The sequence below is a fragment of the Lithobates pipiens genome, unplaced genomic scaffold (assembly GCF_037356315.1).
Source record: "Lithobates pipiens isolate NorthernLeopardFrog02 unplaced genomic scaffold, aLitPip1_a1.2 Scaffold_13, whole genome shotgun sequence".
NCBI lineage: Eukaryota > Metazoa > Chordata > Amphibia > Anura > Ranidae > Lithobates > Lithobates pipiens.
The window spans coordinates 196420808-196433399 of record NW_027507718.1 but is presented as its reverse complement, the minus strand read 5'-3'; the positions used below and the strand labels follow the sequence as shown (position 1 = coordinate 196433399).

The 12592-nt window shown below is 39.0% G+C and overlaps 1 protein-coding gene across 1 annotated transcript in view; it reads right to left on the bottom strand.

Moving 5' to 3' along the window:
* Positions 1–12592, bottom strand: part of FRAS1 (Fraser extracellular matrix complex subunit 1) — a 708831-nt gene that overhangs the window by 404080 nt on the left and 292159 nt on the right. The window contains exons 12-14 of the mRNA XM_077476089.1: positions 10073–10220; positions 6960–7103; positions 1294–1428 (exon numbers count right to left, since the gene is read on the bottom strand). Coding sequence (XP_077332215.1) covers positions 1294–1428; positions 6960–7103; positions 10073–10220 — 427 coding nt within the window. The remainder of the gene's footprint in view (positions 1–1293; positions 1429–6959; positions 7104–10072; positions 10221–12592) is intronic.

The following is a 12592-nucleotide window of genomic DNA, read 5'->3' as shown; positions in this document are numbered from 1 at the left end:
TCCATTGAGAACTACATTTTTAATGATTCCTTCAGTGCAGAAAAATACCTGTTGATCTGCCAGAAATGCATTCAACTCCTAATGCTATTTGCTGGCAACTGAAACTCATTCTTCCATTTTCACACAAAGGCTAATCATTCTGTGGTCCTAAAATAAGGACTAGAAAGGCCAATTATTAGTCCTTGAGATAGCACAGGAAGTGTACACAGGAGAGCTCTAAATTTCTGACATGAACAAATGATATTTTTTTTCACCTATTGAACAGATATATTAACCGCCCTGGCGGTATTCCCGAGTATGGCTCGGGGTGAAAATTTTGTACCATTAGCGGTAACCCCGAGCCAGATTCCGGCCAGCATCGCTGAATCCAGGAAGAGTATGCTTACCTTGTCCCCTGGATCCAGCGATGTCCCCCCACTGTATGAGCGAGCCATCCTCCGCTCGATCGATCACATTACACATTACATACAGTATAATGTAATCTTACAGATTACATTGCTGTATGTAGTCATTTCACATCCCCTTTATGCCTAGTGGTTTTTCCAGTGTCCTGCATGCAGTTTTATATTATAAAAACTGTTCTTTTATGCCTGAAAACTGGAGATTGTCCATAGCAACCAAAACTGTCCCAAAAATGGTTTTAGACCACTAGAAAACAGCGATAATAAATTAGAATCACTCGCAGAATTGAGCAATAGTGATTTGTGGGGAGATCCGTCATCAATTACTGAAAGGTAATGACAGTGACAATTCTGAAACTGAGCAAAATTTCACTGTTTTTGATTTGATTACATTATTGAATATTTTTTATTATTGTTATATTATTATTTGGTATAATTATTTATAGTTATTTATTATATTATAATTTATGATTTCATTTTTCAAACTTTATCATATCCGCGATGTCTACTAGACTCTGGTTTGGACAGATTTAAGTGAGTTATTAACAATTACAGGCCTACAAAATAAAATGACAAATTTTCATGCAAAATAATTGTACCACTTTCAGTACCTAAAATCTGAAATAATCATACCGCCAGGAAGTTCATTTTTAAATCCACTTTAAATTACCAATATATATTAACACCCTTGCATAGAGTTCATGCTATAATCTGTTAGATTGTAACAAGCAGGATCCTTATACTCTTTGTTTGTTGTGTTGTTAACAATGTATGTATGTTTTCAGTTTATTCACTTTAAAGTGAAAAAGAAAATGATGGCACAATAAAATAAAAATAAAAATACAAAATATATAATTAGATGTGATTGATTCCACACAGCTTGACATTGTACCTGAGCAAACAAGATGGCTTTGGAAGTATCCCAATCCACATGACGTTACACACTGTCCTTCTTTGAGCAACAGAGATCCTGTACAGGCTGTACACTCAAATCCATTGTTACAGCTGGAACATGTGTCTTTACAAGCTAAGTAAACACAAATAAAAATGACAGTCACAAGACATATGCTGCAATAAACAGACACATCCTGCATAAAGGGCATTAAAAAGATAGTTGACCTCAAAAAGAAAACCCACTATTGTGATACAGGATTTATACACTATGCAGTCACACTATGCCATAGCAGCACCCTATGCTAATCAGATCTTACAACTATGCTTTTCCTCTGGTAACATACCAGTGGACGATATTCATGATAACAGAAGTCTGCCGGACAAACTTCCATTGCTTTACATTACTTTGTCATGTCTTCCTACAGAGAAGTAGCAGTCATCATGTTAAGCACCCCTTAGTGCTATGGTGTGGTGTGACTGCATACTGTTTTTTTTTTTGTTTTTTTTAAGTAATCTAATCCTTTAAGCATAAAGAGCCTAAATTACTTAGGACAGAAAGCATAGTGCATAATACAGTACCATGTGATACCTAAGCCTAACAATTTGACAAAATATTGTTTCTTCCTTTTTCACATATTTCAAGTTTAGCCCCTTCCCAGTCACAATTTATATATTAACATTTCACAGTATGATGCACTATGCTGAGGATATGTTAATAAATCCTTATTACAATGACTAGCTAACACTTTGTGCAGCTGTAGGTGTCAGACCTGGTTGTCACTGACAGCTTTGGTTCCAATAACAACTGGAAACCAATCAGAGTCTGCTCATGTGATTAGCTATGACATAGAAATTACAGACAATCTCAAGGCTTCAATCAGAAAAAAATGGTTTTACCCTGCAGAGGACACTGCAAGATTGCAGTTTGCCTCTGTTTAATATGTTATGTTTAATATGAATGTAAATGTTTAAAGCAGTCGTAACATTCAAAATTCCACCTGTGGTCACATTTATTCAGCAAATATGTCATGTATTTCTGGGCACAACTGCATTGTTATATGTAGGCAATCAGATGTGCTCATGAGCATAATCCATATGTATCAACTGATAATATCCATGGCAGATTACTTGAGCATGATGTGGATCTTGTGCCATAAGACGCCTGTATGGCCCATTAGGTGTGACTAAAATTCCATCAGTACGTGCCATCCATAAATGCGTCACATGGCTCGAGGTGATTAATTATGTATATCAGTCTGGAATATCAAGAGTGTAAGGCCCCTTTCACACTGACGACCCGTTCAGGCCCGCCTGTCAGTTTTTCAGGCGGACCTGAACGGGTGCTCCATAGAGCTCTATGGAGCGTCGGATGTCAGCGGTGACATGTCCGCTGACATCCGACCCGCTCCGATCCGAAAAAGTGTGACGGAGGAAAAAGCTATTTTTCCATCCGTCTGTGGATCGGATCGGATGACGACGGGCACTGCGGTCCGTCATCATCCGATCTCCCATAGGGGAGAGCGGCGCTGTGACAGGTCCGTCCCTGCGCAGTGTGCAGAGACGGAGCTGTCATCTCCCTGCTCAGCGGGGATCGGCGGAGTGATCCCCGCTGAGCAAACGGATATATCCACGGGGCGGATCAGAACTGATCCGCCCCGTGTGAAAGGACCCTAAACCATCACAGATCCATTGTGCATACACTTTTCTCCATAATCTGTGACCGCAGAGCTAGCAACTCATCAATATGACTCTTCTGTCTTTGTGATATGAAGAAGCAGAGCAATTAACAATCCCCTACATCTATCAAAATCATGATGCAAATACAAAGTATTTTCAGAGCCAAAATGTTACAATGTATCATAGGTTAAAAACACTCAACTAGTTGCCAAAGCGTCTTGTTCAAAAATCACTCAATGATTAAGGCCCCTTCACACTTGTGCAACTCTTCCTATGACTTTGGACATTAGAGTCGCATGACAAGTCATACCCCATGATTCCTATTCATATCTGTGCGTGTCGCACAGACTTAAAAGTAGTCCCTGTACTACTTTGGGCTGACTTTGATTCGAGTTGAGGTCTATAGACCTCAAGTTTACACAATTGCACAACTTTCAAGTTGCGGCAGTGTGAAATGGGCCTTTAGGCTACTTTTACACTGGTGCTTTAGGCTTTTGTGAATTGCAGCGGCAGGAATCTTCTGATTTCTGTTGCTGCACAAGCTGCTAGGTGCGGCTGCTGGCTCCATTCATTTGAAAGACAGGTTGCTCGTGGCTGCAGCTATTTGTGGTTGTCCATACAGCCAATGATTATTTACAGTGATCGCTGCTGGATGCACACAAAGTGTGTCCAGCAGCAATCAGCACAGCTAATTACCACAGTCACCGACAGTGACTTACAACCGTAGCTGCGTCCATCAGCAGCCTGTCATTATAATGAAGGGGGCTGGCAAACACACATAGCTGCTCAAAGCAGTAGCAGGACGCAGAAGATTCATGCCAATGCAGTTCACATTTAGGCTGCTTTCACACTGGGGCGGTATTCAGGCGTTACAGCGCTAAAAATAGCGCCTGTGTAGCGCCTGAAAAAAACCGGCCCCTTTCTCTCCAGTGTGAAAGCCGGAGGGCTTTCACACTGGAGCGATGTGCTGGCAGGACGGTGAAAAAAGTCCTGCTAGCCGCATCTTTGGAGCGGTGAAGGAGCGGTGTATTCACCGCTCCTATACCGCTCCTACCCATTGAAATCAATGGGACACCACGGCAATACCGCCGGCAAAGCGCCGCTGCAGCGGCGCTTTGCGGCGCTTTGCGGGCGGGTTTAACCCTTTTTCGGCCGCTAGCGGGGGTTAAAACCACCCCCCGCTAGCACCCGCAGACCGCCACTAAAACAACGGTAAAGCGCCGCTAAAAATAGCGGCACTTTACAGCCGACGCCGCTCCCGCTGCAGTGTGAAAGCAGCCTTATTGCTGTTAATGTAGCCTTATACGGATCACTAGGGCAATTTACTGAAGTTGTGTGTCTCCTAACTAACATTGACATATGAAGTCATATTAATAAAATCTCCTGTGGGTCACTGCACGATGCTATGTTCATTCACTTGAAACAAGTCAATCCAAAAAAATAAAAACAATTCGGTAGCAAACTGCAGCAGGTAAAACCCATGGGACTGTACTGCACGTTTTGTCACTATAATATGCAAAGCCTCTCTGTTCATTGAGGTATTGCCTAGGCCAGGGAGCTAGGAGCACACACACAACCTCCCTAGGGCATTTCTTCTCATAGCGGGACTTCCTCAGAGGGGTGTAGTGAAGTCATTTTGGTACACTAATTACATAAATGTTGAGTTGTGAAAAATTACAGGATAATGCCTTTTTTTAAATTTCATTTAGAAATCCCAATAAAAGCTATAATATATATGTATTCTTCACTATTGAAAGCAACAAGGTGGGCTACAAATGTTAAAGGTATAATGTGTGGAACCAAGACATTGCAAACAAAAAAAAAAATGCTCTGGGACTGGAGAGTTTAGGGAGAAATTGGCCTAGGGACTGGGGTTTAATTTTTATTTATTTTTTATATTCTGACCCCCACCCCAGCAGAAATCCATTAAAACAAGTATATCACATATAAGTTATGCATTATACTCAATGCCACATCAAAGATTTCCTTTTAATAAGAAAACTCCAGAATACCAAACATCTACATGATGGATGCAAATGTTCACAGAACAATTACATTTTGATAGGCTGGAACCCTTCTTGTATAGCACCTACCAGTTTACTATAGGGCACATATACACAAGACTTGAATTTGTTAAGGTTTGTGTTCACTTAAGTTTACTGATATACACTGCTGCAATTATTGCAAGGCAAGAGCATAGATACTGTTCATAAGGTTTAGTGAACTCTGTTGGGGGTGCACCAAGAGACTATGGGGTTGATTTATTAAAGGCAAATATATTGTGCACTTTGCAAAGTACAGATGCACTCTGTAAGAGCCAGTTGCTCCAAAGCTTAGAAAATGAATGAGCTTTAAAGTCAGAAGCTTTGCTGACTTTCATCATCCAATCATGTGCAAACAAAAATGCTTTTATTTTAAATTTTTCTTGCATATGATTGGATACTCTTTGCAACGTGAAGCTTTACCTCATTTACTAAGCTATTGAGCAACTTCACTTGTAGAGTGCAAATGCACTTTTTAAAGTGCACAGTCTATTTGCCTTTAGTAAATCAACCCCAATACCTTATCATGTAATCTGTCTTTATGATCATGCATTTTTAATGTAGCTAGATCAGAATGCTTGTTCTGATATTAGTATCACTGAATAAATTAAGAGTTTTAAAGTAATATTTTCTGTATATGGTAGGCTGGTGATCTTGTAAAAAAGTCTCAGTTCCAGCCAAGCACCTTTAACTAGCTATAAGTGTCTTTAGTTAAATTAGACGTATGGGACACAGGCAAAACAATAAGTGAAGGCAAATTAATTAGTAAAATGCTCATCATATTGTAAAGGTAAATTGTGTACAGTATTTCCTTTCTAAATTGTGGAAAAAAGCACCGCTAAATATAGTGTGAATACACAATTAACCACGTGGTATTAAATGGTGGACCTTGTTTGATTAAGAGATGGACACTGTATTATTTAATTTGAAATATATTATTTATTCAGTCCTTTTTTTTGGGTAGTTATTGAGTTTCACAGGGTAATTTTTTATATAGGTTGCTATTTTGAATTTGTTTTTTTCACTGTTTATTTGGCTACAATTCACGGTGCTACATTTAATTTGTGATAATTCAATTTGTTACAATCTATTTATTATTTGCTCACAGTGCATTAGTTAATAAGCACTAGGCACATAGTGTGTTCTGCATTTAATACTAGGTGTTTATTTGTGTATTCACACTATATTTAGCACTGCTTTTTTCCACAATTTACAAGGAAATACTGTACACAATCTATTTTTTATATAGTAGCGGCTTAGGTTAAGTGATTCACTTTTATAGTATAATTAAGAGCAGTGGTGATACACAGTTGTGAGGGATAGTGTATGTTTATCATTGTTTTATATTGTAAAGGTACTCTAAAGATGTAAAATGTTACTTTGGGTTTGATTTACTAAAAGCAAGTAGACTATTCACTTTGCAAGGGAAGTTACACTTTGCAATGTAATGTTCCCCAGAGTTTAGTGAATTAAATGAAATTCTGCTGACTTTCATCAGCTAATCATGTGCAAGCAAAAATGCTTTTGTTTATTCTCCCTGCATGTAATTCGGTATTTCTTGCAAACTGAAGCTCACTAAGCTCTGGGGAAAATTCCATTATTAAATAAACCCCACTGTCTTTACATTTCTGGCCATTACGTGACAAAGTTGGCCACAGGTGTCATTGTTAGTTAACTGTATTGAACAGAATGCTGTGTGTCTTTGGTCAGAATTAATATAGCCAGTCAGTATAAAATGCAGTAAATGTTTTTCACAGTTTAGATTTTATGGTTGCAATAATATCCACAAAATCCGCATACTGTGGAACAATGAAAAACAAACAGCTTTCTGCCACAGCAGCCAACCGGCAAGACCATATTTTGCCATATTTACTGTGCTGCATCTTTTTTAATGTAGAATAAACATAAGACACATTTTGTCTGGTGCTGTCATAGCGTGCATTACCCAGGCATGTCTGGCCGTCCAGATAGAATCCAGGGTCACAGCTGTGCACGCAGAGTCCCATCTGCAAAAAGTAACTTTCATCCCGGCACATGTCGCAGTGGTCAGCGGACTGAGAGCAAGTTAAACAGTCTGGATTACATAGCTCTGCAAAAGAAAAATAGCGATTATGGAAAAAAGTTATCTTATGTGTCATAGCACACTGTCTATAACACAAAAAATCGTAGCTATACATAGCATCACATTTACTGTATGTTCAAATTCAGAATACTTTATTTATCCCAAAGGGAAATTACTATTATGACCTCATCTGTCAAAGCTGTCTAAACTAAAATGTACACAATAGCTACAACATTTCTATTTTTTATAAATGAGATAATGGATCAGTCAGTAAACACTTTTATTGTGTTAGCAAAATAAGCATGCTTACAATAATTGCATCCCAATTTTACCCTATCATTTACAGCGTGGTCTAAAGCTGGCCATAGATGGATCCAAATTCAATTGGTTCAACAGGGACTGAATGAATTTAAATCCATGTGTGGCCACTCCTGCTCAACATTAGTTGGTCTAATGATTTTTCATGTGTATCCAAAAAGTGTTGATAATTTTGGGTTCAAAGGTGTATAAAAATGTACATTTAAAAGCATCACATCCTTTAGACCTGGTTCACACTTCTGCGACTTCAAAGTTTTGAAGTCAGCATCCCAGCGGGACTTCGGCACAACTTGCATAGGACTTTTTTAACAGAACTTAATGCAAGTTGTGCCGAAGTTGGACCAAAAGTAGTTCAGGGACCTTTTTCTAAGTCAGAGTGACTCAAGTCACTCCTATTAGAATGGTTTCATTGCACTTAATGGAGTGCAACTTGTTATGTGACACGTATTCTCAAAGTCGGAGGGCATGTTGCACCAGTGTGAACTGGACCTAAAGTAGTTAAGTCACTCATTTAAATCACTTTTATCCACTCTGTTTTAAGCAGATATAAAGCACGGTGGGGTTGCTTTACTAAGAGAAAATAAACTGTGCACTTGCTCCAGATCTTAGTAAGTGAGGTAAGGCTTCACTTTGCAAGAATATCCAATCACCTGCAAGGAAAATAAAAAAAATGTATTTTTGCTTGCACATGATTGGATGATGAAAGTCATGCTCGTTTACTAAGCTCTGGAGCAACTGCTCCTACAGTGCGCAACTGCACTTTGCAAAGTACACAGCCTATATGCCTTTATTAAATCAACCCGTGTGTCTATTTTTTAAAGATTATATTTAAAATTTAAAATACCTTTTTTCATAGTTCCACTGTGCAATCAGGTGATCCCCCTCCAGTCTTCTTCCCCAATCTAAGGAGAGCAGTGGGAGGGTCTGAAATTCCCCTCTGATGTTAGCCAGCCAGCAGAGGGAGACCACGTGACCACACAGTGGAGGTGTGCAAGAAGGTATTTAAGAATGTAATGTTTAAAAAAGTGACACACAGTAATTTATATCTGCCTAAAACAGAGAGGATGCCAGCGATTTTAATACATTACTAATCGATTACAGGAATAGCCTCAGAAAGGAAGGGACAGGGAGGAGATTGTCTCTCACACAGACTACTGAGCTGACAGGCAGGGAGGGAGGGGGAGAGGGAGAAACTCGCAGTAGAGAGAAAGAGCGGGATGACAGATGCGTGTAAACTGACCACGGTATCATGGATCAGCAGCCATGATTACCATGGTCAGCACATACAGGGAGACACAGAAACAGGCAGGATCAACCAGGTATTTTATATCATACAATGGGACAAATTGCACGGCACAAGCACTATGCTTTAGATCATGCTTTAAAGGAACAGGAACATTTTTTTTAGGGTTACAACCACTTTTAATTGCATGAAATTCTCTTTCATTAAAATCCATACACAACTAGAAGACTTGGACTGTCAGTCAGTTACCACTGCAGGATGCCAGAGGGACTGGCATGACTGGCATGATTTAGGCTCCATGTAAACTAGATGCTTAAAAATTGCTAAATAAAAAGGCTGGATAAAAAAAATGTTGCCAGTGTTTAGGAGCATTTTCAAAAGTGTTTAGGAGCAGTAGTGTTTTTGTTAAGGAGAGGGTGGCCGCTGCCATCCTTAACAACCAGTGAATAGCGGGGTTCCTCACTGACAGTTGAATGTAAATGAAACAAATGTCAGCAATAAAAACATTAGAAAAAAAACAGTGTGGGGGTCCCTCCCCCAATCCATATCAGGACCTTCGAGTCTGGTATGGATTTTAAGGAGAAACTCACATGATTTTTTTTTTTAAATGGCATTGGCCTTCCCCTCAAAATCAATACCAGACCCTTATTCAAGCATGCAGCCTGGGGGGCCTCCTCCACAAGAACCTCCCCCTGTGATGATGAGAACAAGGGTCTCTTCCCTACAACCTTGGCCCAGTGGTGTGGGGATGATGTTTTAGAATCTGGAAACCCCCTTGAGCCTGGTCTCCCAACACGTGAATGGGTATGCTCATTCACCAAAAAAGTGTCAAAAATAAATAAAAATAAACACAGTCATAGCCACTGCATGGGCAGACTAGATGCTTTCTTTGTATTACTGCAAATTTTCTGCCATATTTGCAATCAAAATGATTGAACCAGAAAATGCATAAACAGTTGTTTATTAAAAAAAAAAGAAAAAAACAATGTTCCCCGGTGTAAATACATCGCCAATGCCAATCACAATGAATGCCAGCCGTCAACCCCCCCCCCCCCCCCAAAAAAAGGGTCTGCACCCAACGAATGTTCCCACCGTCTGACAGCTCCGCTGCCTCTAGTTGCTAAATAGACTAAGGGGCAGGTTATGCTATCCACCTGATCTTTTGCTTATTTGACCACGATTTTCCCTGCCAATTTTGTACCATGCTATGTTGCTGTTAGCTGTTGCTACTCCTCAATGACCGTCATCTTTATTGAACAACGGGCAGTACCTAAGTCCCCGCATTTGGGCCCTTTTTAGTGTCTATATTCACCTGGTAACACAGAAAGTACACTACCTCTGTGACACTTTCTTTCAGTGAGGAGATCACTAACAAATAATTTCACTTTTAAATGTAGTAATCATATAGCATTCAGGTAAGGTTTAATAAGCATACCTGGCTTGCACTCTGGGCAGCACTGGCCTTCAACATTTACTGCTAGATTTCCAAGAGGACACGTGGGACAAGACGGAGAAAAACAGGTCACCTGACCATTCTGACACTCACATTCAGTGCATGGGCCTTCTTTCCATTTCTCTCCATTCTTCAGCGAGCAAGTGATTGGAAATAAAAATAAGTAGAACAGAGCAGATCAATCATTGTACACACAAGCACCAAGATATCTGGTATGCAGTATCAACCACATTGAGACCTCATGCACACTGGGTGTCTAAAACACCACTTTTAATGGTATTTGACATTTATTTTTCCCTTCCTCTAAATGTCCCTTCATATTAGTCTTTTGGTGCATTTTTTTTAATTCAGCATATGTAATCTTTTCCAGTAGGTTTTTCCTGCATATACGTAAATATATACCATATATTAAAGTGCACACAATGGTATTAAGACATGGATACATATTATAACGCATGCTGCTTTTATAATAGCTTTTTTGAAAAAGGGCTTTTCGCAGCATTGCATGTGTGTATTGCATGATTGTGTTTTGAATAGTTAGGTCCTGTGACTTTCATGTTAAAGCTGCTCTATATCTCTAAAAAGTCTTGGCAGCTGATGGCAATGGATGTGCAAACATCACAAAACAATACAGGCATACCCCACTTTTAAGTACACAATGTGGTTTATTTACTAAAGCTGGACAGTGCAAAATCAGGCTTACTTCTGCATAGAAACCAATGAGCTTCCAGGTTTTATTACCAAATCTTAATTGAACAAGCTGAGGTTAGAAGCTCATTGGGTTCTATGCAGAAGTGAGCCTGATTTTGCACTTTCCAGCTTTAGTAAATAAACCCCATTGTGTACTTAAAAGTGGGGTATGCCTGTAGTGCAGCGATAGGATAAATTCGAATGTATGTGCAATACAATGCAAATATATAAAACTATTATTTGTCACCACTAATCTAAAAAATAAAACAAAGAAATCCAAATGTAAAGCCAAAAACTGTGAATTCAGTGATTCTTCGATTATGAGGGAAATGACAGATGGATACCAACGCCACCAAACCTCTTAATGATAAACCACGCAGCAGCTCTGTGTGCAGGGGGGGGGGCTTGTGTATATCAATCCAAGATATTCAGCTTTCCTCAAAACCATATGTCAAGCTATGGTACTGCTGCACTGTAATAGAACGCTGTGCATATATATCTTATATATCTGTTGGACAAAGTATCATGAAAAAGAAAAAGACAGGCTCTTCATAGTGTAATCCCAATTAAAACTTCATTGTAGGTAAATGTACCTACAATGAAGAGAGGATGACAACCATGCACTTCATATCATATGAAGAACTCATATTCCAGAATCCAAGATGGCCTTGGCGGGATCGTATATGCGTAGTGGCGTGTGTTCTGTCTCTGCCCTCCTGTTTCATCAAAGTTGATTTGGCTTCTGATGACATCATCTTTGGTGAAACTAGCATCCACATCTGTGATTTCCCTCATAATCAAAGAATCACTGAATTTACATGTAAGGGTAGGTGCTCCTGCGCTAAAAGGGAAGTGGGAAATCTATATGCGTTTCTATGGGTGCTGCATACACCGTCAGGGCCAAACTGATGCCCAAATGTGCAAAAGAAATAAATTAAATAAGTGGTGTTGCGCTCCTAAAAGCAAATTTCGCTGTCAGATACTTTAAAATAAGAAAGACGTAAGGTGTCCAGGGGTCTGGATCAAATACTGTCTAAAGTAAGAAACTTTTGCAGAATATATAAAAACACATATAAAAAGTGTATAAAAAACATGTATGTAAATTATATATCATAGACAATAATTAAAGGTAAATAAACACAGTGATTAAAAAGTAGTTAGTGCCATAAAATAAATGTGCAAAAAACGCAAACAAGTGCAAACAGGTAAATAACTAGCAGAACTAGTCACAACGCACGTGACTTCGACTGGGATCCCAGGCTTTCACTGCATACCCAATAAGGGACACGCAGCAACACCACGAGTGTCAATTGACACTGAAGAGTGTATTTCCACACAAAAATCACATTGTCACCTGGAAAGCATTAGAACTACACTCAGTGTCTTTGGAAACACTGCCACATTTGCACTACTTATAACTGTGGACTGCTTTAAATTTCCACGTCCCATTTTGGGATATATATATATATTTTTTGCACATTGCATATGTTGCACAGTTCTGCTAGTTATTTACCTGTTTGCACTTGTTTGTGTTTTTTGCACATTTATTTTATGGCACTAACTACTTTTTAATCACTGTGTTTATTTACCTATAATTATTGTCTATGATATATAATTTACATACATGTTTTTTATACACTTTTTATATATGTTTTTATATATTCTGCAAAAGTTTCTTACTTTAGACAGTATTTGATCCAGACCCCTGGACACCTTACGTCTTTTATATTTTAAAGTATCTGACAGCGAAATTTGCTTTTAGGAGCGCAACACCACTTATTTAATTTATCACTGAATTTACAGTTTTTGGCT